We start from the raw sequence: 27,061 nt of genomic DNA, 5'->3' as shown, positions 1-27,061 counted from the left end.
ATGATGTGTAGACGCTGGTTGTATATTGATGGCGCCATAAGGTAAAGATATACGTAAAGCAGGTGTGTACGGCCATAGTTGACGTTATTTTACACTGGTACTATTTCGTTGATCACTAGGTATATAAAATTGCTTTTGAGTGATTGCCAGAGTCGTTACATCCGCGGCAACCAGGAGTGATGTTGACTGCTAATGTGTTAGGATAATTCTAATTCATTAAACACGTTTCGTCTCTTCCTTCCCATTTAAGGCAGTACGGATGCATATATAAGAAACCAACTTCCAACATTACCAGTGTTATTTGAGATCCCTAGTAGAGCTACCCTGCTAATACAACAGCATATGCGAGGGTAACGAGGGTACATGTGACCGTAGCGAAGCTGGATGAAGTGGAAGGAACTATAGGAGCAGATAATGCTTCGTCCACCATTCTTGTTAGCAGCTTGGAGGCTGGTCTATCATCTGCTGAACTTCGGTTGGTGCCCAGGTTAGACCTCAGTTTTGGCTCCATAGTGGACCTTCCTTCGTTCACTGATTTCTCTAAATGTTGGGGAGCAACATTTACATCTGCCATATCCATTGGTTTGTTGGTTTTCTCAACCGGTGAACTGTCCACTTGTTGGTCCATACTATCGAGCGCCGTCGTTTCTGGTGTTTGACTGCGACTAGAAGTATCACCATCACTCGAAACAGGCATCATTGAGCTCAAAATATTTGGCACTAATCCTAGTGTAGCACCAGCAGCACGGCATAGCAACATACCGCCCCTGTACAAATACGCACCACTATTTGCCATAAAACCGTAAATATCTGGCGCATCATCTAGCAACTTGCCAATGTAAAAACCGCCCACAGCGTCTGCACAATCCTTATCGTCTGGTGTACACAATGGAACACAAACACCATCGTCTTTATCTCCATTCATCGTGGGTTGTTGTGGTTGTACTGCCTGTGGTATGTGTTCTTCTAGTTTTAGCACAATGGGCCCCTTTGGCAATTCATGTACCCTATGAGACTGCGGTATGATATCGTGTGCCACATCCCAAATTTGTGCTCCATGAGGTGGCGAGATTACATAAGCTCCTTCCAAGTTGCCATGTCCACGGGCGTCCTCATAGTCAGTTAACATAGAGTAGTCAGAAACTTCATCGGCTGATTGGCTCCATTGTTCAGAATTTGTTTTTTCAGTTTGTGACGACTCCGTTTCTCCCGATGTCGATGTATGTTGATCAGAGTCCGTTGCTGGATCGTGGGCACTAGTGAACGAGTGGAATTGATCCAGGTCACCTGACTCCATGTTTGTTTTTTTGTCGACCGAAGGCATTGTGTCTTGTTCCGTTGTCAATATATCAGTTTTGCTGGTAAATGACAGTGGCGGTGTAGCACTATAATCACTAGCGCTGTTTTGGTGAATGCTGTCATCGTCTTTATCTCCATTCATCGTGGGTTGTTGTGGTTGTACTGCCTGTGGTATGTGTTCTTCTAGTTTTAGCACAATGGGCCCCTTTGGCAATTCATGTACCCTATGAGACTGCGGTATGATATCGTGTGCCACATCCCAAATTTGTGCTCCATGAGGTGGCGAGATTACATAAGCTCCTTCCAAGTTGCCATGTCCACGGGCGTCCTCATAGTCAGTTAACATAGAGTAGTCGGAAACTTCATCGGCTGATTGGCTCCATTGTTCAGAATTGGATTTTTCAGTTTGTGACGACTCCGTTTCTCCCGATGTCGATGTATGTTGATCAGAGTCCGTTGCTGGCTCATGGGCACTAGTGAACGAGTTGAATTGATCCAGGTCACCTGACTCCATGTTTGTTTTTTTGTCGACCGAAGGCATTGTGTCTTGTTCCGTTGTCAATATATCAGTTTTGCTGGTAAATGACAGTGGCGGTGTAGCACTATAATCACTAGCGCTGTTTTGGTGAATGCTGTCATCGTCTTTATCTCCATTCATCGTGGGTTGTTGTGGTTGTACTGCCTGTGGTATGTGTTCTTCTAGTTTTAGCACAATGGGCCCCTTTGGCAATTCATCTACCCTATGAGACTGCGGTACGATATCGTGTGCCACATCCCAAATTTGTGCTCCATGAGGTGGCGAGATTACATAAGCTCCTTCCAAGTTGCCATGTCCACGGGCGTCCTCATAGTCAGTTAACGGTTTTGTTTTTGATTGTTGATTTTTTCTTGTATTTTTGATATTTTTGGATTTAACATTCATATTTTGTTTTTGGTGACATGAATGTTGCTCAATAGTCATTACTTTTGTTTCGAATTCTTTTTCCATATCCATGGCTGTTTGAATTATTTTTTCTAGTAACAGGGAATCATGTATAGATTTGCTAGCATCGAAATAATTTTGCAATATTTGATAGCGTTTATTTTCCGTTGATGTATGTTTTGCATTTTGGATGATTCTTTCCATTTTATTGAGTTCGTTTTTATAATCATCTATATAAGCGAAGTACCTTAGTATGATGTCAATACCACGCCTCGGTTTAACAAGTTCTTGATAAAGTTTCAATGCTGTCTTTCCGCTTTCCATACGATGTGATCTTTCCAGTGCCATTGCTTTGTCCTTCATCAATCCTGCAGCTTTACGGAATTCAAAGTAGCGCACTTGCGTATTTGCTAATGCTATTTGGGCCTTTTTTGTTAATTTGGCTATTTCCTCAATAAAGCTGTCTGGAACATCTATATGATTGCCTTCAATGTCACATCGGTATATCTCACATGAGGATTTATATATCTCTATCATAATCATTCTTACGCCTGAGAGTTCTGCTGTTAGTTTATAGACTCTATCTAGGAGTTTTACTGGACTCACTTCAGTGTCTACCTCACCATCATGAATACCATTTACATCACGCTCTATATCTAATATGTTGTCATGTGTATCAACCAGGATATCGGCCAGGTGTCCTACCATGGTATTCGTCTTGGCCAATGTTTGCATCACGTTTTTATGTGTTACACCTTTTTTGAATCCCAATTCTTTCATTTTCCTGGTTGTTTTCTTCATTATGTCTACATCTGTATCCATAGATTTATAGTAATTTACTAAATGTGAGGAGGCACATTCTAATTCTACCTTATCAACTTTGCTTTCCGTTGTTGTGTTCAAGTCGATATAATTAGTCTCATCTTGGAGATGTAGATGGCTAATATCTACGTCATACATATTTCTGAGCATTGTGATCAATTTCTCCAGTTTATGATGAAATGATATCCTTTGCTTGTCGTTTAGGATGTTGTACTCCAGACCGTCGTATATCAATTCCAATCCTTTTGCACTGACTTGGGCAAGTTTCCCTTCAGATGTTGGATTGGATATAATTTCTATAACAGCCCTTCTGAACAACCTCACATTCACTAATAGCCTGATTTGTGATTCAATTGTTTTGAAAAGTTCAAACCACAATGCTTGCAGAAATACCATTTGTTTGCCATTTATCTGTTTTACCATATTCTGGGCATTTTCGGCGTTTATGAGTTCAGCTACATAATGTATTTGATTTCGTTTATTGTTAACCCAATCTTCATATGCAACTAATTTTTCAGAATCATGTATTGTTGCCCCTAATACATTTTCTCGTCTAGCTCCCTTAAATGAATCTCCCAAATTAACACTATAAAAATCACCTACTCTTCTAATAAGAAACTGTGCATTTATATCACTCAACGATTCTGGCGTCAGGGTCTTGAGGAGTTTCGTTTCTATAACAATCTCTCCACCACCTAACAGTTCATCAAATAATGTTGATATTTTATCAGCCGTTAAGTCGGATATACTCTTCTCATATGCATCTAAATCTTCTATTACAAGAGCGGATTCTCCTGTAGGGAAAACAACATTTCGTGTTGGTGGATGTGCTCTGAGTTCCTTGCAAATTTCTTGCGCTACCGTATCAGCGTGATCTAGTTTATCCAAAAGTTGCTGATGTAAGTTATATTTCCTTCTTAAAGAACTCCCATCTAACAACTGATATAGTTCCATTACAGAAATGTCATGATAAATGTACGCCGGCATTGTAATATTTTTAGCAGTTACTGCCATAACACAAAGGTTTTTGGCATATTGGAGCGTATTTTGATATTTCAATTCTTGTTCGCGTTGTTCATCTGTTACAGATACCAGTGGCACCATGGCCTCTTCAGTGTCGAATATCCATGGTACATTGTTACCTACATCTGTGGTATGATCACTATTTGGGTGTGCTCCACCATATATTGTCAACTGGCTAATAATAATCGCACAGATGAGTGTGATATTACTCCATTGCATATTCATTTTGTCATTTAGGAATCCTAGCGAATGCAATGATACGGTTCAACAGACTTTTGAATTTCGCTGATACGCCTAGACAATATGATTTGTTAACGCTAATTTAATAGCGTTTAAGTGTTTTTATACCTAGTTTGTATTTATCTATCACTGATTAGTGCTTTAAGAAATTTGTCTTCTTATTAGACGAAATTGTTGCATTATCTAGTTAGGTCTTTAAATATAAGTGTTTAAATGCAAGGGTATATTTTATTTGCTGTACCCTAGTATTTTTATTAGTTTTTTATATTTTTAGTATATTTTCTTTGAGTTAGCAGCGGCGCAGCCTCCGGATATATTGTAATGTTGCTACTCTTATTGCCTCTCTACCGTGTGGACGCTATTGTTCAAGTGTAATACAAAAAGAAGCATATAAGCTTATTTATTTAATGCATATATTTTACCAGATAGTTCCTTATACGCTGTGCTATGAATTTTTGAAAATAGAATTTCCTTGCATCTTCCTTGATTTAGTTTATATAAGATTTCTTCCATTATGTATACTGCTGTTATATTTCTAATTAATAAAGGCGTAATGCTGCCCATATTAGATATGGTTTCTAAATTCGTCATATTTGAATTCAATCATGTAATCTAGGTAATGTGTATAACATGTCTATCTAGCACTTAAAAAACGTACAATTGTCTACTACCATTCGATAATACGCCAATATTGATTAATGTGACCGTTACCATAGCCAATCTGTAATATTTGACCTATTATGCAGACCTTCGGTAATAACATTTTACTGCATGATGTCAATCTATTATTATGCTACCAATGCACGAATCCCACCCATGTCACTGTGTCTAACTGTTGTATATAATCAGTGAATAGAAGTGGGATACTATCCTACTAAAAACGTCGGCAGCGTTAACGAATGATAGACGTAAAATTGGATCAAGCACTTATGAATAGACAAATCAATGGAGGAGCCATTCGTAATACATCGCCAAAGTAATGCTGACCAATATGTCTAGATTATGTTTAGGATATTTAAAAAACACCATTTGCTTTAGATGATGGGAGTGGCGATGAAATATATCATTCATGGATAACCTATGGATACCACCTTCAGATTGTCTGTTCAGGGGTCAAACCAGCGCTAATAATTTCTAATCTACAAATTTGCAAAATTTCCACAGATTATCGCTAAAACTTCGTTAGCACATGGTCTTCATCTTTCACTAAAACTATGTTATTGATTCCTGGAACCAATAGATCATATAACATTCCTTATACATTTACGTATATAAAGCGCTAATAAGCTTATTACATTGTATAGACGTGTGACGTATTGGCGATTTGCTCCTATAGAATACCAAGGGATGAGGTGTGTATGTTGATAATCGGCTGAATACATGCTGGATGTCAGATAATTATATAATTAAAAACAAAATACATATTGATGCCAATAAAGTACATAGGGAAAATAGTGACGGTATTTTCCTGGTGTGTGTTGGCTTGGCCGCTGATTTGATGGCCTAACGTTGCCTTGGAATTGATGCATTACACCCATTACATATCGCTATATATAATATGTCAGAATGACTTCTGATGATTTAATAGATATGTCCCGTTTGGGATCCATGGCAGATGCCACAGAGGTGGTTGTGATGGTTGACAAGGACGACAATGAGATCGGCACTTGCACAAGGAAGGAGATGGTATGTCCTGCTTGTGACGACTACAGCCACGTGATATATAACTCCAACTCATTGTTTGCAGAGACAATTTAACAAATGGCATCGCACGTCGTGTACAGTTCTTCTATCTAATAGTGGATCTGAGGTAGAGGTGATATATCACATTCGTTCCATGAAAAAGGTTTACTGCCCCGGTTATCGTGACCTTGCGTTTGGAGGAGTCGTTACGGTGGGCGAATCCTACATTGACAATGCAATCCGTGAGACCCTTGAGGAATGTGGTTTGCGTCTTTCTTCTGAGCATTTGCACGAGCTTGGACAATACAAGCGTGATGAACAATGTTTACGATGCCACTACAAGTTATATGTAGGTTATATATGTGTATTAGGAGTCTTTCAGATTCGTACATATCAGTTTTTCGTATTTGATGTTTAATCTTATTGATATTATTGACTAATTCTTAGGTGGCACTTTACAATGGACCTTTGGATAAGCTGACTCCTCAACCTGGTGAGGTTGACGAGATCCTTCGAGCGCCTCTCTCTAAAATTGACGAGTTGATGAGCATGGAGAAATTTTCACGTTCCTGTCCTTGGATGGCATCTCTTGTTAAGGATTTCGTGAAAGTTGGTGGCATTAATCAGCTAAAGGAGGTAACTATGTAGTGCCTTACAAATGTAGAGCCATTGGCATCATTGCTGGAATATCGCCTTTTGCGCTAGACCGCATGAGTGTTTCGCGTGCAACCTATCGAATTCATCAACCACATCGTTCCTTTTTGGAATGAAATAAACCATTTAATGCAGAAGCGTATATAAAACCCCAATCGTAGACTTTTGTGCAACAGACGGCATAATGCTCACATTGGATAGATACTGTGGTCATATATTGATTTCATTAGTTCCATAGAATATGGTTGATGGGCATTATGATTATACTAGTGCTATTTTGTTAGGTTGGAATGTCAGAGTCCAATTTCCCGTGGTCCGATGGACCATTATACCACGGTTTCATACTATACATTCTAATACCCCTTTAAAATAATTAGAGCATCATAGTGTTACCGGACCTTATATGATGTAATTTCATGATGATCTATATGGAATATAACGTCCACCTTCTAGTGGCTAGAATATTCCATCTTAGTGCACAGCAATGTTGCTATCTTAGATCGGATACGAATGATTGGCAGACTTGTAAAGTGCTTGCTGGATATTGAAACGTAATGCCATAAAAATGTGAATAATAACGTATAGCACATTGCTGTATACATCGATACATGATTTGGGTGCCGGCATCGATGTATGCCTAATATGTAATAACACTAGACTTTTAAAATTCGTAAACAATCGCACCACTGTATGTTCTAGCATTTATTATTTAATGACAATTTCTCCATTTGGAATGTGTTGAGGAAAACACCATATATTCTGGTAGTACAGTTATGCTGCAGATAACTACTGCATAGAGCAGTCGGCACACTTTGCAATTTTGTGCTGTGATTTGCGTAGATCTGTGTGTATCATTTAAAAATACACTTCATGTTCGTTATTTACGTCGTCTCTTTCGCAAGTCGTACGTATACTAGCTGTTAACATTGGGGGCATAGCAAAGTGTTTTATTTCTACGACATATTGTCATACCCATGCGACGAAAGCAGGGTGGCAGTTTACTGATTTCTTTTCATTTTGGTAAGCATCTATGTGTATGCTGTTGATATTGCTTTTCAGCCTTTTGAGTCGACCATGGGTCCTGGTATAGCTAAATTATTATCGGCTCTGCTGATTGCCATTTCTGGTTTAGTAGGATGCCTCGTACCCTATTTGGTATATTACTTTTCTCGTTCTGGCGAAGACTTGAAGTTACGTCAGGATAAGATTGACTCACGTTTATGTTTATGCAACTGTCTCGGTTCAGGTTTGTTTCTTATTTTTGTGGTATATATTCTTTAGGTATTATAATGGGTATGGCATACCTTCATATTTTACCTGAGGCTGTATCTCAGTGGGAGGTAGAGAGCTTGTTGTGGAACATTGGCACCGGTCATTTTAATCCTGCATATTTTTTGGCTATGATAGCATTTTGTATAATGTTATTAATTGAGAGAGTTTTATCTTCCGGTCGTACTCCATGTTCCGCTGCTTTTAATATTTGCAATGAATCCAACAGTTGTTGGATCCCTGAAAAGGAGGGGCACTGTTGTGACAGCGAAGTGAAGACGGCCTGCTGTAACGGCGAGGCTACTGGCTGCTGCAAAGAGTCCGAGGCACAACAAATTTGTTGTGAGTCAGAGATGAAGCCGTCATGTGCTGGCAGTGGCTCTCGTAGTGAAACTTGTGAAGAGGGACAAACCATTGTTACTGGCGCGATCGATGAAGAATCTGAATCCCATCGCAATCCTATGTCTATTCGTGCACGTTTTCGTCATCATCACAGTCGTTTAATGAAGCGTTTCATGGAGATCATTTGTCCTCTATGTGAGTGCAATGGTCTTTGTATAACATTTGCTCTTTTTCTACATTCATTATTTGAAGGTTAGTTCATTATTTTTAGAATCCTGGTGAAATCGTGTGCATTAGTACACGTTTTGTAAAATTGGATCTGTTGGTCTACTACTTAGCGTGATATCCATACTGAAATTTGATTGACACACAGGTATTGTCATTGGCCTCGTCGAATCGCAATGGAACATTTGGCTTATGACTGTAGGCATAGCCTTACACAAATGGGCAGCTGGAATGGCCTTGTCTTCTTTTATTTCTTCAAATTCTCGTAAGAGTGCATTGGTGATGCAAACAATATTTTGTTTGAGTTCTCCTTTGGGCATTTTGGTAGGTGCCATCACTGCTGGCAGGAGTGGGTTTCCTATTATTTAAGATTCATGATATTTCAGGCCCTACTGCTGAGGCTGTATTGAATTGCTTTGCCGTGGGTACATTAATTTACATTGGCATGGAGATTATAACCCATGAGCTTTTTTGTCACATACACTGTCGCAAAACGGCATTTTGGAAATGGCTGTGCGTTGTTATCGGATTGATGGTCATTTTCATTACTGCTATAATCCAGGTTTACATTACTGGTGGTTGTGCTCATTCACATCTTCACCAACACGCTGCTGAACATGGCCATGCTGGTCACCATCATTAATGGAGTATATGATTTCTCTTTTATATTTACTTTGCGTGTTTCATTTAACTGGCGTAGAATGTTGAGTGCATTACGTATTACACCGCTCAAATGCCAATAATTCTAGATATTACACAAGTTTTGTACTCACCATATATATCATGCGATATAAAACGGGGGTTTAAGCTATTGTTTTAGCTTGAGCGCCCGTATTTTGCGTTTAATTTCTCTAAACCTCCTTGGTTGACGAATTGTTTCAGAGGTTCCAGCATTAGTTCACATGCTGTGGTAAAGTTATGCTCTTCCAATAGTCGGTCCACGTCAGCGAGCTTTGCGGTAAAAATACTCTTTGCATCAGCTTTTGTGGTATCCAAGGTCTCGGGACCGTTGTAGAGGGCAACCTGTTTAACATGAGTAGGGTACATATAGATGGATTTATAAAGGTCACAGTATTGTACCCAGTTTCCGATTTCAACGAACTCCCAAACAAAAGCTTTAAGCATGCTAGGCATATTTGACGTATAAACTATACACTACAAAGATCGATATCAATTTTCATGTGTTCCTAAAGCAATAGACTTACGTATAACTTGTAGTGGCACCTAACGTGCACATCGTCCCTTGCGATATGGGCAACTTCAATTAGATCGGCCTCATTAAAGTCTATTCCAGATTCTTCTCTAGTTTCTCTTAATGCACAGTCAAGATACGTCTCTCCGATCTACAGCTGTCTTCTCAATGTACTGGTTATGCTTACCGTTACTACTCCACCGAATCCTATATCATAATACCCTGGACAATAGTCTTTATGTTCATCTCTTACTTGATAGTATATCACTGGGTCGTCAATATTTGAGAGAATGATAGTGCTTGTTGCTCTGTGCCATTTGTTAAATTGTCTCTGCAAACAATGAGTTGGTGTTATATATCACGTGGCTGTAGTCGTCACAAGCAGGACATACCATCTCCTTCCTTGTGCAAGTACCGATCTCATTGTCGTCCTTGTCAACCATCACAACCACCTCTGTAGACTGAGGGATGGAATCCAGCCGCGCCTTGTCGATCGTATCGGTACATCTATGCGGCATTTTGCGTTTGTTTCTGTGAACAATCGCCACTGCAACAGAATTATTGATGTGTTGCGTTTTCGTGGTTGTGTCGATGTAAAAACGATATAGTGAGAGCTATGTGTACCTTGTGGGTGGGGAGTCTCTTTATCTGAAGCGTTATATTCTTCGTCCAACAATTCAGTTTATTGTGTTTGCTTATTATAATAGCGTTGTGCTATGTGTTGATTTATGTAGATGATTATGTTGCGGAGGTGTGGGCTATGTTGACCCTTTACTTACGTTAGCATGATTTTGAGTTTCCTTTTGCATCTTTATTGATGCTTCTATGTTTACATCCGTTATACAGAGTTTACACATGCTTTACGTTGGAGTATGATCAGTAATATTCGTGCTTGATGTTGTTTTAGTTTCAAGATGTCGGACGATACGTCTATGCCGGATGAACATATTACTCAGTGGTGTAATGGGAACTATGAATTGATGCATAGCTGCTTACAGCAGCTGCGTGTTGCTGGTAAACAACGCAAAACAGGTGCTAGGGACGACGCTACTACTGTATCCACTGGTGGTTTTTGGTCACGTTTCTGGAATTCTTCACGATCGGCGGATAAAAACCAGAATAACTCTGAAGGCGTTAGAGTACCGGGATACACATCTGATTCACGCACAGGTGATGGATGTAACACCTTGGGTAGCTCTCGGGTACGCGAGACAGGCTCTTATCCCTCTAATCCATCTGAAGATCATATAACTGACGATGCTCTGAATAATCTTCGCAAATGTGTCATCAGCGGTTTCCATCAGTATCCATTTCATCGTCCTCACCTTGTTCCTCGTCGTCGGCCTTATGTTGGCATCGATTCACTTCGAAGTTACGTTCGTAAGAAGTACTCTGATCTTGAGAGGAGCCTTGATCAGATAGAATCGTTCAGTACAATTGTGAACATTGACCAATATTTATGTTGCGAATTGTTGTATGAGGGTATCTGTTATTACGGTGATGAAAGCCAAAGCATGTCGGAGTTTCGTATAATTGAGGGCATGTTGCACGCGCAATCTGGTTACCAACTGAAGTGCCTCTTATCATTATTTAGTTTTTTAAATAATGATAATGATTTATATGAGGGCTCAATTTCTGTTAATGAGGTCTTTCCTGAAAGTTACACTATTTTACAACAGCTTTTTCGTAAGGGTTTAGTTCGTAATGCCTCTTTCTTATTGTTATCCGCTACTAAGGAAGCCTGTAGATACAAAAATATGTTATCTGGTGACATGTCTTCGGTGATGAAGGACTTTTACACTCACACTCTGGATTTGATAAATGGGCTGTTAACGTTGCTTGAGACCTGTTTCGTGTATTTCCACCCGACTAAGGAAGACATACGGTGCCTGATTATGTTGTTACCTCATGTTTTTGATGTTACAAGTTTACTTGGGATATCAGACTATGGTTTTGGATTATCTTCCTTATTTGATGGTTTATCTGACGGTTCTTCTTGGTATCCCGACTCAAAAATGATGACCTCGCTTTGCATTGGCATTCGTGAATTTGATGACATAACCAACTATGCTTGCAACATGGGTAGTAGGTTATCTTTCATTGTTATACTATCGTTATGCCCACGCATTTATCGTTTATCTACTACTGACGGCACCGATTCCCCAGAGGCTACTCTGTTGGCTGATACTGAATTCATTGATCGTTTTAAATCTACGAAGAATCCTTTCAATGCGACTGCAGGCTCCACCTTCACGCTCGAGTTGTTTATCATGTCTTTATATTGCAACGATACTGAGCGAGCTATAAAGTGCATAGATTCCGGCGCCTTTTGTGAGATTATCGAGCTTTTGATAGACAAGACTATTGTTTCGGAGCGCGCTACCGTCTTGAGGATCTTGGAACTGCTATTGGTAAAGTTCCTTTATACGAACAACTCCTTGGCTAAGCTTTGGTATGACCTTTTAGATTTTGAGGTACTATGCAAACACAACAGTGAAGAGCGTGCCCGATTACCCTTTACTGGTACCATTGACGACCGCATATATCGATCTCCCGGGCGCACATTGATTGAGTTGTTTACTTTGTTGACCAGGTTGGATACTGATGGTAACAAGCAGTATGCCTTTCAAATTTGGAAGAGCTGTACCGAATCATATCGCTCATTGATTCCCAATATAAATTGCCAGGTCTACAATCCGCGTTTCAAGAATGAACTTTACATTTGTGCTGAGTCCAGTAAGGTTGACAAGAAGGTAGCTGATCGTTTGTTATTACCCAGTGACGGTTTCAGCTGGTGGGATCGCAACAGTGCATTGTTGGAGCTGGTTGCTTTGGCTGCTGGTGACCAGAACTTCTATGTTGAGACTTACCCGCACTTGCTAACAACTCTGCTTGACTTCGGTCTTTATTTATGTGACTTGAACTTTGAGGATGGGCTTGGTGGTCCTTTGGTGGCTTCCTTTTTGAACGTTGGCGCTTCACGTGAGCTGAGGTTTCCTTTTATTCTTGAGCGTCTCATTTCACAGATTGGCAGTTTAACTAAGGGTTCCTATGACACCTTGCCTAGGTTTATATACGAGCGTCTTTTGGCACGTGACGATCAGATTGAGACTGCTGAGGCTGCTTTGATGATTGCTTCTAGTATTCAGTCACCTCCTCCTCAGCAGGGTCTCAGTGTTGGCAGTTGCCTTCGTCGTATGTACACGTTCCCGCTGATTAGCGGGATTGCGGAGGTCAAGATAGCCTTGAGTACTTTGGGTCTTGGTGGTCGCTGTCCTTTTGGTTTGATTGAAACCTCGATTGCTACATTCAGGTTAATATCTAGATGCGACCGTATTCCAGCATCTTTATCACATGGGTCTTCTGCTGAAGTCCATTTGGATGTGAACATCCATCACAATATTGGCGATGGTGAGCATGAGTTTTTGAATTCTGTCTTTAGCATTTTATCTCGTAGTCATATAGAAGGCCTCGAGCTGGTAACTTCATCAGTTCTATCCAGTTTATGTTCCAATCACATTAAGGACTCTAAAACTGCGACATCAGCGCTGATTAGGTTATCTGAGATCCTCCATGATTCCAAGGGCACCGCTCAGGGTTTTGTGCCCAATGGGTACCGTCTTTCTGTAGAGGAGCTTCACGCTTATATAAAATGCGTCCGGGTCCTGTTTGTCTATATACCCAGAGACGAGCGTTACAGGCACAGCGGCGTTGACTGGCTCCAACGTTTTGTGGAATTCGCCACTTGGATACTAGACACTCACTGTTTCCGCAACGAATGTGTCCATTGGGGCTTGATTGAAGACGTTTTTAACTTTTTGCATGAAGTGATTCAAGGTCCCTTTCGTGACAGGCGAGACACAACCAAGGCCAGCCAATATTTGCTTGAGCAGTTTTTACAGCCTGCGAGTACGATTAGTGTTTCTCTCGTACGTGCTGCTTGGGAGTCTAAGATTTCATCTGCTATTTCCATTGTTTGTATACTATTCAAGCGTGACGTTTTGTTACTCCTATGTCATCGTGCCGCTATGTTTATCTCGACTAATCTAGACGGGGGCATTTGCCCGAGTTGTCATTTACCTTTCTATAAGGACCGTGACACTACCACTCCACGTGATCAGGGTCATATGGACATTGATACACCTTCAGGACCGTTGAATTGGTGGTCTAACAAGATTCGGAAGCTCAATAACATGTTTTCCTCTATTCCCTCATACACACCTCGGACGGTTGAGGACACTTGTGAATGCTTGCAGTTAGTTGTGGAATCCTCATCGCTTCTTATGGCACATGACTGTATTGTCGAGGCCATATCTACTTTACGTTCCAAGGGTGACCATTGTGTGGATGTGATTAGTCACTGTGATTTTATATCATGCTTCGGTTCATCTTTATCCGACGAACTTCGTATGAAGTGTGTTTATTTACTTTTACAACTTCAGGAACGCATCGGCATTGACTCACTCTTAGTTGCTAACAAGCTTGTTAAGGACCTCCATGTCTACTACAGCTTACCACATCCCAGTGAGGAGTTTTCCAACTTTGTGGTTTATTCCACTATGGAGGCTGACGACTTGATACTTTACAACAAGGTATCTGCTGTGGTATCTCACTTTAATCGCATGGACGCTTTTGAGCGTAAGTACTACTGCATGAGCAATTTATCAGATCTCCATCGTTGTGGTTTGGACAATTTGGTTTTATTTTTACTTAATCAATGCTCACTGAAACTACCTCATTCAAGGTCTGACACCACATTTGCTCATCAGTTGCTGGGTTCTGACAGGCAGCTGGTATCACTTATAAAGTTGGCATCTGGCGGTGGTGATACTTGGCATTTTTACGACTGGCGTCGTATGGATGCTCTTTCAAGTCTCATTTCATTTTCCAAGGCTTCACCACACGTATTAGGGCTTATATGGCGTCATTGGCCAAGTATAGAGGATGACGCTAGGAAGTTTGACTTCACGAACTTATCTTACCAATCGTATGTAATGCAGTGTCAGCGCTTATGTTACGTGTTACAGCTATTGGAGTTGATGGCCACCACTTCGTCTGGACTACCTGTTTCTGGCGACCCATCTCACCTTTTGAAGATCTACCATCGTTTGGTGTCCACCATGTGCGATATGACTGGCACTTTACGTGGTGATTTAGATTCGTTGCTTGAAGGACATTTTGGGACTAGTGAACACCTTGACATTAAAGGCTTTGTAAGTATGTGGCGACACGCTTCATTCCAGTCAAACGTCTGCCTGTCATTTGACCTACAGCTGGGCACAAAGTTGTTCAACCCTCAATCTTGTGATCGTTTGTCCAAGGGTATGAGCCATTATGCGCAACGTGTGAACTTGTACAACTTGGTATTTTCCTCTTCCACAACTTTGATTACATGCTTCTTGAAATTCTTATCTCGCTGCACCGGTTTCAACATATCGTCTCTTGCGGAAAAGTCGCGCAGTTGGTTGGAGTTTGCATCTGCTGAATTCAACCCTGATGAGAAAAGTGAAATAAGGCTTGCTCTTCAGATTGCTTTAATAAAGGCGTTAGGTCATGTGTGGATAAGCAGCAATGTTGACCTTCATGGCAACAATTCGGTATTATCGATATCGATTGTACTGAAATTGTTATCGTTTATACTATCTTGTGAGACCAGTTCTCAGCTGCGTAGCAAAGTATACGCTTGCGTGAACTTGTTTCTTACTAATCCATTGAAGTTCAATGGCCCAAGCCTATCGGAGCTTGTGGTAGCTCATTTACTAAGTCAGTCTACGGATTTGAATACAATTTCCAGGACGCATGATCGCACTACACTATTGCAGCTTTTATGGTCTGACGCGACCAGTAATTGCGATTCAGAGGGTAGGTGTCCTGAGTCTTGTGACTACAAGGGCACTCTAGACGTGGACACGTTCCACACTGAGCAAGAGAACGGTTTTGCATCTCAGGCACCTGTCTTACTAGGCAAAAGCAGGAGTGGCAATGCCCTGTCCAACTACACTTTCCAGGGCATTCGTCGTGTTTTAGTGGGTCAGGACTACGGCTCACTTGAAGTGGGATCCTTTGATGTTGAGTTACGCCAACTTATATCCATGGAGCGCTTTCACAGTAACGAGATGTTTTTTATCGCAATAGATTCCGGGTTACTGATTGACTATCGGGTTGAAGCGCTATCGCTTTTGCATTTGATTTTGAGTGCTTTGTCTAAGTTTGACGCCGGTTCCATTGAATATGAGTTGGGCACTGTGAGTTACGGTTCTCTTGGTACGGTAAGTACCATGGCTGTTTCATCGTTGCTACAACAGCGGTTGTTGATGTTCAAGCGGTGCAAACAATGCTTGTTACATTCTGTTTGTTGTCCCTTATGTCTCCAGCTGTTTTGTGGAACAGCTCGCGTTTTGAAGGCTGCCAGTGGTTTACAGCAGTTTTTAGCCTTTTGGTTCCACATACAGCCAACTTCCGCTGATACTTGTTTAGTCGACCAGTTTCTATCATGTGACTTACTCCTTGGTTTCCGGGATAGTGACAAACTGCCTATTGATCTATTCCATCCATTTATTTGTACTGTTGAAAATTTACTTTCTATGCCTTCTGTCAAGAGTAGGAACGCTTTGATCAAGTGGTTGAATCGTCATTCAGAGCTCATTGGTTGTTGCATGTCTATAAAGCAATCTCGTGTATTATCTGAGGTTGACATTTGCTTATCATCTAGTTTACTTCGCATATACCGCGTCTGTGTTCTTTGGCTACTTGCTGAATACCGTCGTGGTTCATTTAAATCTGAATCTTTGTCAAATTTCAGTTTAATCCTTGCGGACTTGCAATGCAAATTTCCTTTGGCAATGACCATGCCTCGTGCAGTTCCTGCGCTTTTGGATCTCTTAACCAGTGACTTATCCACTGCGAGTGATTCTTGTTGGCAATGTATTTTATTGGGTTTACAAACCATGTTTCCTGAACTCGGTGCTTTTGAATCTGATCTTGACTTTTCAGGTCAAGCTCCCATAAAGGCATTGGCCATTGAGAAGGCATCTACGGTATCCACGGCATTGGTTCGCTGTGGTACCAGTTTGGTATCGTTCATCAGTCACTTGAACATGATGGAGCCTGGTTTACGGCGTAAGTCTTTAGGTCGTCTTGCGTTACGTATCGCAACTGTTGAATGCGCATCTATGCTTTTGGAATATATCTTGGCTTTGATTGTTACCAAAGGATCGTTATCTGACGCTCCTCCTATTATGTTAGGTTTATCCTCAACACCGGGTGCCGTTAATGATGCCAAGAATGGGTGTTCAACTGATATGGGTGTCAGTTCATCTTCTGTACTTGTTCCTAAACTTCGCAAGCTGGTTGACTTATCTAAGGTTGAGTCTTTACTGGATAACATATCTCGTTTATGTGGTATGAATGGTATTAATTTAAATGATGCCTATTCATCACGTCGCAAGCAAATTTTTGGCGAGCCTGTATTGGAGTACTTGGCTCCGTATGACCTTGAGCATGTGCCTTCTTTTGGCAACGTGCAGCAGTACAGTTACTCATTCACTGCTTTATATGGTCTCTTGCTATCTAGTATTTGCAACCTTTCTGTTGTTCTTGAGCAATACTATGGTTGTAGATTCACGTCACCCTTATTATCTCGGGAGTCACTACCCTAACTGTCTTGTTGCGTTAATTATAGAGTTGCCACTATTATTTCTATACATTTCATTGAATCTTAGATCTAATTAATACTATGAACTTGCATGTTATCTATTTGGGTTTGCTTTACTACAAATTCATACCCCTTGGTATATCTATATCGATTCCAGATGGGCAGAGCTATTTGTTTATACTTTGCAACACAGCGCTTCGTAGATACCAAAATGCAAATTAAATATGGATGTCAATATCGAATATGTTGTGTCATAACACCATTGCGATTATTATTATACTTTAGTGTTTCTACATCAGATTGCGGTGGCATTGGTGGCTGGGTTTGTTTTATCGTTGCTTCTTTACGTGCTCTCCAGATCCATATCACTTAGTGCCTGGTATGTACACATCAGTGAACATTTGCCTAGATGGGCGCAGCAGAGCGTTTTTATTGTCCTGTCTGTCGATGTAGTCTCCCCAGTCGCCTGATAGGTTGTTGTAGGTAAAGTTGAGTGCCATTGACCTCAGTGGCGCATCGTATGATGGCGTATCGAATATGATTGCATCTTCATTGTCCTTTCCGTATGGTATCATGTTGAACCTCCACGAGACTGGTGGAAGCACTCCTGTGTTGACCTCTTTGGGGTTAGGTATAACATCTTTGCAGAGTTCCTGGAAGCTCTTGGTAATTAGTGCACGTTTGAATGAATCATTCCACAGTTTGCGCAATCTAGTTTGTTCCTTTTCGAAGTACTTTAATCTTTCGTCTTGATCTTCTTTTGCTGAGTTCCAGAACCCATGTTCATTCAGATCGTCTGCCACACCTAGTTGCAGCAAGTTCATTGCATCAACAATTCCCTGGTATATTTGGCTATAGTACACTGTGATTGCCCTGGTAGTTAGGAAGAACGAGGTCAGCGCTACAAGCTGGTATCTGATATCTGGGTTATGCTTGAGAACTGATTTTGCAATTGGTTTGTATACAAGGCATGCTAGACATTTGGCTGTTTTTATGGTTGCTGTACATGCTCTTTCTATTCTCGGTCTAATTCCTCTGAGCAGTAGCACGAATCCATTGTATGTTGCGTGTTCACCATAGTAGTGTCTATCTGGAAGAAATGGTTGCCATCTATGTTTTGGTGGTTCTCCCCAGTGTGGCTTTGCCGCTCCACCGCTCAATCTTCTCAGTGAGTAACGAATCTGCACATTTTATAGACCACAGCTTACAAACGACACAATTACCACTGGACAATGTCCAGTCCTTTAATACCACAAACGCACGTCACAAAGTGAAGAATCAGTACCGAAATGGCCCATAAGTCATTATAATCGGCTGGTACACGAAATAACGCATTATCTAAACCTCCGTGGTTGATGGATACTTATACCATCAGTGGGATGTACAGGTCCAAAGAACGTACTTTAGATATAATACAGTAACCAACTCATTGCCACAGTTTATCTATATTAACTTACCATCTGTATCTATGTTAGTATTCTTCCTTTATGATGCTATGACTGATTCCACAGCAATGTACCGATTTGGTTACCATGTATCCTCCGTTAGGTCGGAAGTCAGATGACAGTCCTCCGTGTAACTATAATCATGCCACTAATTTATGTAGCTGTTCAATAATGGTTTATATATGCCTATGTAGGTATCAATGTTCGTTATATAATGGGGAGTGTGCTTCGGTCTCTTTAGCATTTGGGTTTTGACTTTTGTCCGTTTCTGGAAACACATCAGTTTGTGTTTGGTCGTAATAATTTGTAAATGCTAAATGTTACGTTTAAAACAATTGAATCTTCATGTCGCTATTTTATGTCTTGTCTGACTGCTATTGGAATCACACATTTTCATTAGATTCTGTGCTATATGTATTCTCAGTTTTCCTGAATCATTTGATCGACAATTGGATTATACTTTTAATTGGTTATCCATATGATGTGCAAGTTATTACGGTTGGATTCCTACTTTTATCATTGTTGCAATATTTCCGTTATATGGGCGATGAAGTATATAGTATAACTTGCATCCTTTAGCGTTGGGATGTTATTTCCATTGCCCATTTGGGTTTCCTTAAGGTTGATCCTTCTGGATGTTTGCCAAACGTTCACTTCTCGGGAAATCCCGAGTTTCTAATAATCGCAATGAAGCTCCCGTTTCAGGATCACGGGAAGCTGTCGGCACTACTACTACTCCTGATGCATCTTCATCCCTTGTTAATACTTCCACTTTGAAGTCTCCTAGTACTTCATTTCGTCGTGGTTTACTAACGGGTGGTATTCCACAAAGTGGAATTCCCAAGCCTACTGCTCCTGGTGTCCGTTCAGGGTTAAGTTTTACTGATGACATTGATTCAATCAGCGATGTCATGATCAGGAAGGGTGTCACGAACACCACGGATGTTATGAGCAGTAATTTTGATTCTGGGAATGATGGATTACCTCCTTCGGGCATCGCTACCCACGTATCGCAAGTGGATAATTCAACAGTTAATTTGGACTCTATTATGTTCGTCGATGTGGATTCAGACAGTCACTTTCAGCGTGACCATGTGATTCCACATTCCTATTCTCACGCCACTTCTCGCCACGACATGCCTTCTGATACATCACCTCAGGATGATTACACTCACTTTGTCCAGGAGGTTGCTTCAGATCCTGAGGATGGATGCCCTGCACCATCCTTTGCCTCTGATGCAGTTGCTTCATATAAATTTGATGCGGAGCAGGCGCGTGAGTTACTGTACTCTAGGTTGAACGCTCTATCGGCCGAAACAGACTCGCTCCGGGCTGACTTGGAGTATTACACCAGGCAGGCTCAGATGCATCGCAGCACGCCCGGTGAGTATGAACCCATAATGGCAAGTGTTCGTGATAACATATCGTTATATACGAGACTACTCGATGTTTCTCGTGCTCTTGGTGGTTTGCACAAGGCCAAGCGTGGTCTTTTGCAGGACCTGATAGCACGTATCCAAGAGCACCGGAAGGATGTATCCGACAGTGCTTATTGCTCCTATCATTGGTTTTTGTGTGACCTATTCCGCATTGGCGGCGTGACTACTGACTATGGCTGTGATTACCTTGATGAGATTGATGACTACGGTCAATATACATCTCAGCGTGTGATGCGTGACTTTGTTAATCGTGTTCCTCACCTGGATGCTATATTATCCAGCTTTAAGGCATCTATTCATTCTCGTGGCGATTCATTGATTGGTTCATCTAGTTTATCGCGCGGTATAATAGATATCATGTCCATTACCTCGGTTCCACCTGCTTTGCGTGGGATGTATCCATCTTCGGTCAGTAGCGTTACCCCTGACACCAACGTCTTAGATGACGTATCGGACACTTACAAGAGCATAAATACATCACTTTCTTGTTTCGTTGACCTTAAGCGCGATAATCATGATCTATTCCAGCAATTACTTATCAGTGAGCGTTTGCAACCTATATACGAGCTGTATGCATTGATGGATCTGATTAATTGGGACCCTCTATCATCGGGTGACCTTAGAGAGCGTGAGTGGTTCGTTTTTGTTAAGGACTTTAATCCCGATGGCTTATCTAAGGTTTTGATTGATATTTACGTACCCCTTTGTTTGAATGCCATCGATGCTTGGAACATTTTAGACTATGGTCAGTGCCATTCACTCTCTAGGGCTATAATCACTATTATCGACCACATATCTACTGATGATCGTGGTAATGTCATTCAGCGTTTGACTCAATCTATTTTAAAAGTTGCTGTATCACGGCTTAAGCTATGTTGTCCAAGTGGTATATCTCAACAGTTTAATGACTGGTCCATATCAAGTTGCTGGAAGTTTCTTCTTGTTCATCTTGGTGCCAATCTAATGTGTTTCAATTCTTTGTTTACTGCGGGTACCCTTAGCAATATTGTTTTAGGTCAGATATTTGTTGAGCGTCTACTACCTGTTGTGGACACTAATGAGCTCCTGGATGCTTTTGCAGTGTTACATTTTTTTAGGATGACTGAGGGTATATCATCTTCCTTATGCACGCGTAACGTGACAAACAGATATATCCACGACGCTTTAAGTGCGATAGCCAGGTCGCCGTGGAAGGATACCATTGGCATCACTGGCTTACTGCATCGTTTAGGGATATCGGTATCCCCCTCTGATTACGAAGCTCTGCTTTTAAAATTCGCTAGGTAACGCTATTTTTACAGTTATTTACCAAATGCAGTAGCATGGATACATCCAATGCGACATATACAGTTGTAAAATTATGACTAGTTTTTCTTTGCATTTTAAATGTGGTACTCGCCTTCGAAAAAGTGCTGCTTCAGCTTCTTTTCATCTATTGTCGCACCTAGGTAGGCGCATATTTCGCGCATATCTATTTCTGCGTTTGATATGCATGTGGTTGCCCCTGGTGATGCGGTGATGTTGTATATGCATCCGTCATTATTTGTCAGTTTGCTTTGTCCCAGTAACAGCTTCTTGTTCACTTTGTCCACCAGTTGTGGCCTAACTCCGCCGTAACCCACTGAGTATCTGAGATCCTTGAGTGTGAGTGTCGGTACTATTTTGCGTGCATCCTTGAGGAAGAGCAGCCTGGAGAGTCCTGGGACTTCGAACAGCATATTTCTAAACATGTACTTGCATATCGTAGTGTCCTTGAGCAGGTCCAAGTACACTGCCATGACCCGGGTATCAAGTTTAAGCACCCTAAGGAAGTCGGGCAGGCTTCGCATATTGTATCTTTCCAACAGTGGCAGTGGCAATGCCGTGGGACCGAATCTGGTATGGTTGTCTGCATGTATATCTGGGTCACCGTGTATTGCTGCGAATGGCAGTGCTGGGTTTTGCACTGTGTACACCTTTCCTCTGAGTATATTTGGTGCGAAGTAGAAGCTACCAGCTACTGGTAGCACACTGTATTCCAACCCGACTCCCATGCGCTGTGCGAACAGGAGTGAGTATCCGCATGCGCTAAATACCACAAACTTAGCGTTCATAATCCCGTTATTGGTGTGGACTTGGAATGTATTACCCTCTCGCTTTACTTCTTTTACTTCAGTGTTCAGCATTGCCCTCAGTTCCTTTCCATCGTGGTTGGCTGCCTTCATGAAATATTCCGAAAGCGCCATGAAGTTACATGTTGTAAGTTCATTATCTACATAGAGTGCCCTGATATCATCAGGCCTGTGTAGTGCATTGCGTCCCTTGACTACATTGGGTTCAACATCGAACACTTGGTTTTTATCCAATATTTGTAAAGTTGGGAATATTTCCTTAAATGGTGCGTATCTATTCTCTATATATTCACATTCCTTTTCTCCCACACCGATAACCATTTTCTGTCCCTTTCTAGCGATGCTGTTGTGGTTTAGTATTTCATGTACCTATAACCAACCTGTGTAATTCACTTTGTGGTATTTTGCTTAAGCAGTTACGTAGCATATCTGCACTTTTCTTTACCTTTCTGGCTGTTTCCGGGGTGTAATTCGTTTCGATATCGCCTGTTACTGATGAGTGGGTTTCTGATTGAACATACCGCAGTGGATGGTTTGGCTGTTGTTTTTTACATGCGACGCTACAAGCGCGTATGCACTGCGTCTTTCACATAGTGCGATCTTCTTTATATCTGTTTATTGTGTTTACGCTAGTTTTGTGCAGACTTACTAGTAAAGTGTGACAGTGTATAGTACAATGCCGTCCCTGTAGCTCCTCCTCCGACTATGAGAACGTCGAAGTCATTTGATCCACTATGCCTTACGGCACTGGTTGTTAATCCTCTAAATGCAGTGTGCCATGGCGCTATGACTGCGGCGGCTCCGGTCAAGCGCCTCGTCAATGTGCGTGAGCTACTCCTCGGGATGGAGCGCATCCGCTGAGCAAAGCTGCCACAATACATTTTAATGAGCAAAGTTGCTATTTATACTGTTTTTGGGGTGCATGGTGTACTTATAAGCAAGTGTCCACCTTGGTCGCGCCCTTCACTAGTGGTTAGGAAGTACATGAGGTGGCCCCCATGTATTAATTATATTATCGATTATATTATATTTCGTATTGAGGCAATGTGTAACTAGTCCTTTTGTGGAAGCTGCCATTAGCATATGGCATCACCCAGTGTTGCTTTGTACCTTGTATACAGTAGCAATATGGATGCTGGGTATACATTGCGATATATTAAACATTGGCACTGTTGTGTAATAATTTGTTTAGATATCATTTTGTACTGGTTTGGAATCTGCCAGTAGGAACTCCTCTTCTTCCTTTACTTTCTCATGATAATCACGTTTCTGTCTTGTCTGTTCTAGTCTTTCTCTATATATACTTGTATACATAGTTTCCCATTATCTCACCTATCTATTCTATCCCATGTGTCGTGTAATTCTGCATATTCGGCTTCCAGCCTTTTGCGATATGCGATAGCCATTTGTTTTGCTTCAAAGAATCCATATTTTTGGACGCTAAGCATAATATCTTTTATCTGGTAATGCGTACCTGAAGTAGCATTTACAATTGACGAAGAAGTTTTTTTCGTAGTTGCGTCTGTTGAATTGCACCAACCATGATCCAGAGGGATGCCACCTGGATTTAGAATGATATATCATATAGAATCCATACCTAACTCCTCTTACATCGCATTTATATGCATCCCAATTAATTTTACTCGCTAAGTTTTGTGCTTCAACCGTATTGGCGTATACTAGTTTCCTTATTGCAGAATTGCACAGCAACGACTTTGGCAGTGCATTATCTGCTATGAGTTTTCCATTTTGCATTACCTTGTGGGTGTATTTTTCCTCTGGGTGTATGAGTTTAAGCATGTGTCCTGTGTTAACATTGTATTCAGTTTGGGAGGTATATATATAAAGTTCCTATATGAACTTTAGACATTTTATTATCTTTATACACGACACATGGTTCAACTAACTTCTTTTTTGCGTGACTCTTTTTGTCCCGAATTTGGCTTGTTGCGATATCAACCATTTCGATACGGTGTAACCACGCTCCGCGGCGGTTAATGCTTGTTGCGAGGTGGTTATAACATTTTGCATAAATTTGTAAATGTACATTGTTATTGTTTATATATTAATATCCTCTGTTGTGTCTACACATGTGTAATGTGCAATACACCACGGTGACATTATAATCTCAGCGTTTAGGTGGTAGTTACCCATTTTCAGGAATTTAGCAAATTCCTGATAACGTTGTTGCGTATGTTGTATATTGCCTGGTTGAGTGGCATATGGTCCGAGGAATCTCCTGATTTACCCTTGAGTCTTTTTACGATTACGTTATGATCCGATTCCATAATTATTCTGTGTTACATGGGTTCACTTTTATATAAACTAACCCTCCATCCACTACGTCGTCCAGTATTAGGAATACCGAATCTAGCTTGTTGCAGATGACTTCAACCTTCAGCTGCTCACTGTGCCACTGTTATATTACAAACGTCCTTACTCACTCTGTGATTGCCGTTAGACATTTTTTGACGGTATTGCATACTTCCGAGAGCAGTATTTCATTTTCGCTCGTCGGTCCTAACACCAGTATGCTGAAGTCGATTGCATGGTAATAATTCACTAGGTAGCCTTCAACCATGCGACAACCTGTCGCTCCCTCTGTGCTAGATATAAATATATTTACATAACACTACCATGAGCATCGTTTAATCCCAGTTCTTGGGTGATTGTCTTTTCAAGTGCCTTTTGTTTATTTAAATCTTCCCAGACTGTGGCTGTATGGACAATGGTTGTTATAACTTACGATGGCTAGGTGCTCCTGGGTTTGTTGGTGCAGCGCAATGCTGAGGGTAATAGTTGACTGCGATCCTTCCACCTTGTCGATCTAGCAACAATATAGCATCCACTTGCGTGATTCTGATGTATGCCATTTTGTTGTATATTTAACTGAATTTCTAGAGATCCGCTGGGCAATTCCAGCTTTGATTGCGCATTTGCCTTTCCTGACTACACAGCATCAATAACTTGGTATGCGATAGTGATTGCTGCTTATATCCATTATAGATTACAATTTTGACTAAATTGTATGCTCATGTGAATCCCCGATTGAATAGAGGGCGTACTTTGGATTCGTATTGGTTATATTTATCAGGCTACACACTTGGTTTGTGATTTGGTTACAAACATTTCCAAGTCTAATTTTTGTTAACCCTTTCTGATATATAACGAATGCGTTTTGGTCAACTATTCTTTAGGGGTAATATATCTAATGTGGAACACTTCATGTCTATACTATTCCTGGGTACTGCTATCCATAGCTTCCAGGACCATATACCACAACACGGCTCATAGATAATTAGACCACGAGTTTCATTTAGCATTATGATCCTGGCCTGTGGCAAGAGGAAGATCACCTCATACGCCACAAGCGCTGGATCTGCCTTCTCCTCCAGTTTGCGCGGATTGATGGCCTCAACTTTGCTGCCTTTGGTCCCTTGACACGTAGACCACGTGACTTGCGACCTGCAGATGTAAGTCCACGCATTTCACGGTGTTTGTGCACTGGTTTGGTGATGTACTGCATCCTGGGGTCATTGCGGATGGCGTTGTGGAATGGATCCACCAATATGACTTCATAGAACTTGTGAAGGGCATCTTGTCCCACCCAGTATGAGTTGAGAACGCGGAGTGAGCCGCAACGTCTTCCAACACGTTCTTCGGCACGGCTCCTCAAGTTGCGCTTAGACTTTTGCTTGCGAATACCCTGATGCTTTGGTTTTCCGTAGACAATGCCATTTTGTACGTTCCTCTTACGGTCACCGCGCTTGATGCGTACGCGGTAGATGACGAATCCCTGCTTGGCCTTGTAACCTAAGCGACGGGCCTTGTCGGGGCGGGTTGGCCTAGAAACGCGATGTACGGCAGAGAGCTGCCTGTATTCCCAGGTTCTGATCCTAAGTAGTGTGCGCATAGCATCTGATTGCTTTTTGCGCCAGAGCTCCTCCATGTACCTGCGAGTTGTTAAGTAATGTGTATGGTTCTACTAGCGACCTTGCGGTAGCAAATTGTACGAAAACAGATACGAACTACAACATTCCACATGAACCTAGTTGTTTACAGCATTATTTCAGCAAGAATCGTGCGGTAACATGGCTGATAAGTAACTTACCGGTAGGCGCCCATCTTGTATTATCACGTGACGACAAGATTCGGGAGTATTTTACCGGATATATTGCGTTACGGTCACGCAATACCTTCTATATACAGAAGGCTGTGTACAAGTATCTAATGGTGTTGAGGTCCCGGCTCTTTTGGACGCTACGGTACCATGGGGGATCCCATGGACGCCCTGATGGGGAGTGGATGGGGAGATTGCTCTTAGTCCATCTTACGCAATAGATAGACTTTATATCGCTAAAGTATCACTTAATACTTCTCTATATCTGTTACGGGGACCCAGCTGTTACTTTTGTCTGTTTGACTTCAGTTCCACTTACTTTCCAAACATGTGGCAAGGTCCCTACCACTGTTTCATCTATCTCTAGCCTTATACAAATACATATCGGTTGCAAAGTAGTTATATTTTATAGTTATGATTTCAGAGTGTGGATACTCAATCCTTTTTGTGGCGGTAACATGTCATTGGTACTACTGTCCATACAGTTTCTAATTGGTACATACATTTGGACGTATACCTTTACACATCAGTTCTATTATAGCTGCTTGGTTCTGTATAATCCCAGTTATGTCACTACATTGTTTGATTCTTGTAACCCTAGTGCTCCTATGGTTGCGCGTT

The 27,061-nt window shown here is 41.3% G+C and overlaps 11 protein-coding genes across 11 annotated transcripts; 4 read left to right on the top strand and 7 right to left on the bottom strand.

Annotated features, from left to right (window-relative positions):
- Positions 1-317: 317 nt before the first annotated feature.
- Positions 318-4,294, bottom strand: BBOV_III000650 (uncharacterized protein). The gene has a single exon (XM_001611150.2). The coding sequence runs from the start codon at positions 4,289-4,291 to the stop codon at positions 320-322; it is 3,972 nt and encodes a 1,323-aa protein (XP_001611200.1). The 5' UTR covers positions 4,292-4,294; the 3' UTR covers positions 318-319.
- A 1,438-nt stretch (positions 4,295-5,732) lies between these two features.
- BBOV_III000640 (NUDIX hydrolase domain family protein) lies at positions 5,733-6,757 on the top strand. Its single transcript, XM_001611149.2, has 3 exons — positions 5,733-5,992; positions 6,054-6,338; positions 6,437-6,757. Exons 1-3 carry the CDS (start codon positions 5,873-5,875, stop codon positions 6,635-6,637), a joined length of 606 nt encoding a protein of 201 aa, XP_001611199.1. The 5' UTR covers positions 5,733-5,872; the 3' UTR covers positions 6,638-6,757.
- A 683-nt stretch (positions 6,758-7,440) lies between these two features.
- BBOV_III000630 (ZIP Zinc transporter family protein) lies at positions 7,441-9,168 on the top strand. The gene is made up of 5 exons (XM_001611148.2): positions 7,441-7,663; positions 7,703-7,889; positions 7,925-8,506; positions 8,628-8,828; positions 8,866-9,168. Exons 2-5 carry the CDS (start codon positions 7,718-7,720, stop codon positions 9,120-9,122), a joined length of 1,212 nt encoding a protein of 403 aa, XP_001611198.1. The 5' UTR covers positions 7,441-7,663; positions 7,703-7,717; the 3' UTR covers positions 9,123-9,168.
- Positions 9,169-9,255: 87 nt separating this feature from the next.
- Positions 9,256-10,266, bottom strand: BBOV_III000620 (NUDIX hydrolase domain family protein). The gene is made up of 4 exons (XM_001611147.2): positions 10,064-10,266; positions 9,859-10,002; positions 9,685-9,822; positions 9,256-9,502 (listed from the first exon to the last, which is right to left on the bottom strand). Exons 1-4 carry the CDS (start codon positions 10,187-10,189, stop codon positions 9,296-9,298), a joined length of 615 nt encoding a protein of 204 aa, XP_001611197.1. The 5' UTR covers positions 10,190-10,266; the 3' UTR covers positions 9,256-9,295.
- A 299-nt stretch (positions 10,267-10,565) lies between these two features.
- BBOV_III000610 (uncharacterized protein) lies at positions 10,566-17,349 on the top strand. The gene has a single exon (XM_001611146.2). The coding sequence runs from the start codon at positions 10,586-10,588 to the stop codon at positions 17,327-17,329; it is 6,744 nt and encodes a 2,247-aa protein (XP_001611196.1). The 5' UTR covers positions 10,566-10,585; the 3' UTR covers positions 17,330-17,349.
- Positions 17,350-17,600: 251 nt separating this feature from the next.
- On the bottom strand, positions 17,601-18,960 carry BBOV_III000600 (uncharacterized protein). The gene is made up of 2 exons (XM_001611145.2): positions 18,783-18,960; positions 17,601-18,506 (listed from the first exon to the last, which is right to left on the bottom strand). Exons 1-2 carry the CDS (start codon positions 18,783-18,785, stop codon positions 17,691-17,693), a joined length of 819 nt encoding a protein of 272 aa, XP_001611195.2. The 5' UTR covers positions 18,786-18,960; the 3' UTR covers positions 17,601-17,690.
- A 130-nt stretch (positions 18,961-19,090) lies between these two features.
- BBOV_III000590 (uncharacterized protein) lies at positions 19,091-21,501 on the top strand. The gene has a single exon (XM_001611144.2). It carries the CDS (start codon positions 19,406-19,408, stop codon positions 21,494-21,496), a length of 2,091 nt encoding a protein of 696 aa, XP_001611194.1. The 5' UTR covers positions 19,091-19,405; the 3' UTR covers positions 21,497-21,501.
- Positions 21,502-21,571: 70 nt separating this feature from the next.
- BBOV_III000580 (malate:quinone oxidoreductase family protein) lies at positions 21,572-23,214 on the bottom strand. Its single transcript, XM_001611143.2, has 4 exons — positions 22,970-23,214; positions 22,842-22,931; positions 22,701-22,806; positions 21,572-22,663 (listed from the first exon to the last, which is right to left on the bottom strand). Exons 1-4 carry the CDS (start codon positions 23,199-23,201, stop codon positions 21,592-21,594), a joined length of 1,500 nt encoding a protein of 499 aa, XP_001611193.2. The 5' UTR covers positions 23,202-23,214; the 3' UTR covers positions 21,572-21,591.
- A 284-nt stretch (positions 23,215-23,498) lies between these two features.
- On the bottom strand, positions 23,499-24,361 carry BBOV_III000570 (AP2 domain family protein). The gene is made up of 5 exons (XM_001611142.2): positions 24,228-24,361; positions 23,918-24,125; positions 23,795-23,881; positions 23,653-23,760; positions 23,499-23,614 (listed from the first exon to the last, which is right to left on the bottom strand). Exons 1-5 carry the CDS (start codon positions 24,349-24,351, stop codon positions 23,509-23,511), a joined length of 633 nt encoding a protein of 210 aa, XP_001611192.1. The 5' UTR covers positions 24,352-24,361; the 3' UTR covers positions 23,499-23,508.
- Positions 24,362-24,373: 12 nt separating this feature from the next.
- BBOV_III000560 (nonclathrin coat protein zeta2-cop-related family protein) lies at positions 24,374-25,336 on the bottom strand. The gene is made up of 5 exons (XM_001611141.1): positions 25,067-25,336; positions 24,957-25,031; positions 24,765-24,921; positions 24,651-24,728; positions 24,374-24,615 (listed from the first exon to the last, which is right to left on the bottom strand). The coding sequence occupies exons 1-5, from the start codon at positions 25,191-25,193 to the stop codon at positions 24,477-24,479; spliced, it is 576 nt and encodes a 191-aa protein (XP_001611191.1). The 5' UTR covers positions 25,194-25,336; the 3' UTR covers positions 24,374-24,476.
- A 270-nt stretch (positions 25,337-25,606) lies between these two features.
- On the bottom strand, positions 25,607-26,543 carry BBOV_III000550 (putative 60S ribosomal protein L15-1). The gene is made up of 2 exons (XM_001611140.1): positions 26,432-26,543; positions 25,607-26,273 (listed from the first exon to the last, which is right to left on the bottom strand). Exons 1-2 carry the CDS (start codon positions 26,443-26,445, stop codon positions 25,673-25,675), a joined length of 615 nt encoding a protein of 204 aa, XP_001611190.1. The 5' UTR covers positions 26,446-26,543; the 3' UTR covers positions 25,607-25,672.
- Between the last annotated feature and the right edge of the window lie 518 nt (positions 26,544-27,061).

The sequence above is a fragment of the Babesia bovis genome, chromosome 3 (genome assembly GCF_000165395.2).
Source record: "Babesia bovis T2Bo chromosome 3, whole genome shotgun sequence".
NCBI lineage: Eukaryota > Apicomplexa > Aconoidasida > Piroplasmida > Babesiidae > Babesia > Babesia bovis.
Note: the sequence above shows the minus strand (reverse complement) of the source record. Positions and strands in the feature narration are given on the sequence as shown.

What these genes read in the sequence shown, in the direction of transcription:
- BBOV_III000580 (XM_001611143.2), bottom strand. Translation starts at nt 23,201, where the DNA reads ATGTATTGTGGCAGCTTTGCTCAGCGGATGCGCTCCATCCCGAGGAGT. An exon ending in TACACTGTCACACTTTACTA is followed by an intron (nt 22,932 to 22,969) that starts GTAAGTCTGCAC and finishes CACAATAAACAG; the next exon opens with ATATAAAGAAGATCGCACTA. An exon ending in CCACAAAGTGAATTACACAG is followed by an intron (nt 22,664 to 22,700) that starts GTTGGTTATAGG and finishes AAACCACAACAG; the next exon opens with CATCGCTAGAAAGGGACAGA.
- BBOV_III000630 (XM_001611148.2), top strand. Translation starts at nt 7,718, where the DNA reads ATGGGTCCTGGTATAGCTAAATTATTATCGGCTCTGCTGATTGCCATT. An exon ending in TCTACATTCATTATTTGAAG is followed by an intron (nt 8,507 to 8,627) that starts GTTAGTTCATTA and finishes ATTGACACACAG; the next exon opens with GTATTGTCATTGGCCTCGTC. An exon ending in TGCCATCACTGCTGGCAGGA is followed by an intron (nt 8,829 to 8,865) that starts GTGGGTTTCCTA and finishes ATGATATTTCAG; the next exon opens with GCCCTACTGCTGAGGCTGTA.
- BBOV_III000610 (XM_001611146.2), top strand. Translation starts at nt 10,586, where the DNA reads ATGTCGGACGATACGTCTATGCCGGATGAACATATTACTCAGTGGTGT.
- BBOV_III000590 (XM_001611144.2), top strand. Translation starts at nt 19,406, where the DNA reads ATGTTTGCCAAACGTTCACTTCTCGGGAAATCCCGAGTTTCTAATAAT.
- BBOV_III000650 (XM_001611150.2), bottom strand. Translation starts at nt 4,291, where the DNA reads ATGAATATGCAATGGAGTAATATCACACTCATCTGTGCGATTATTATT.
- BBOV_III000570 (XM_001611142.2), bottom strand. Translation starts at nt 24,351, where the DNA reads ATGCAAAATGTTATAACCACCTCGCAACAAGCATTAACCGCCGCGGAG. An exon ending in AATTGTAAATGCTACTTCAG is followed by an intron (nt 23,761 to 23,794) that starts GTACGCATTACC and finishes TATTATGCTTAG; the next exon opens with CGTCCAAAAATATGGATTCT. An exon ending in ACATGGGATAGAATAGATAG is followed by an intron (nt 23,615 to 23,652) that starts GTGAGATAATGG and finishes AAGTATATATAG; the next exon opens with AGAAAGACTAGAACAGACAA.
- BBOV_III000560 (XM_001611141.1), bottom strand. Translation starts at nt 25,193, where the DNA reads ATGGCATACATCAGAATCACGCAAGTGGATGCTATATTGTTGCTAGAT. An exon ending in TGTCTAACGGCAATCACAGA is followed by an intron (nt 24,729 to 24,764) that starts GTGAGTAAGGAC and finishes ACAGTGGCACAG; the next exon opens with TGAGCAGCTGAAGGTTGAAG. An exon ending in GACGACGTAGTGGATGGAGG is followed by an intron (nt 24,616 to 24,650) that starts GTTAGTTTATAT and finishes CATGTAACACAG; the next exon opens with AATAATTATGGAATCGGATC.
- BBOV_III000640 (XM_001611149.2), top strand. Translation starts at nt 5,873, where the DNA reads ATGACTTCTGATGATTTAATAGATATGTCCCGTTTGGGATCCATGGCA. An exon ending in CTTGCACAAGGAAGGAGATG is followed by an intron (nt 5,993 to 6,053) that starts GTATGTCCTGCT and finishes CATTGTTTGCAG; the next exon opens with AGACAATTTAACAAATGGCA. An exon ending in GATGCCACTACAAGTTATAT is followed by an intron (nt 6,339 to 6,436) that starts GTAGGTTATATA and finishes ACTAATTCTTAG; the next exon opens with GTGGCACTTTACAATGGACC.
- BBOV_III000620 (XM_001611147.2), bottom strand. Translation starts at nt 10,189, where the DNA reads ATGCCGCATAGATGTACCGATACGATCGACAAGGCGCGGCTGGATTCC. An exon ending in GATTCGGTGGAGTAGTAACG is followed by an intron (nt 9,823 to 9,858) that starts GTAAGCATAACC and finishes AGACAGCTGTAG; the next exon opens with ATCGGAGAGACGTATCTTGA. An exon ending in GGTGCCACTACAAGTTATAC is followed by an intron (nt 9,503 to 9,684) that starts GTAAGTCTATTG and finishes CATGTTAAACAG; the next exon opens with GTTGCCCTCTACAACGGTCC.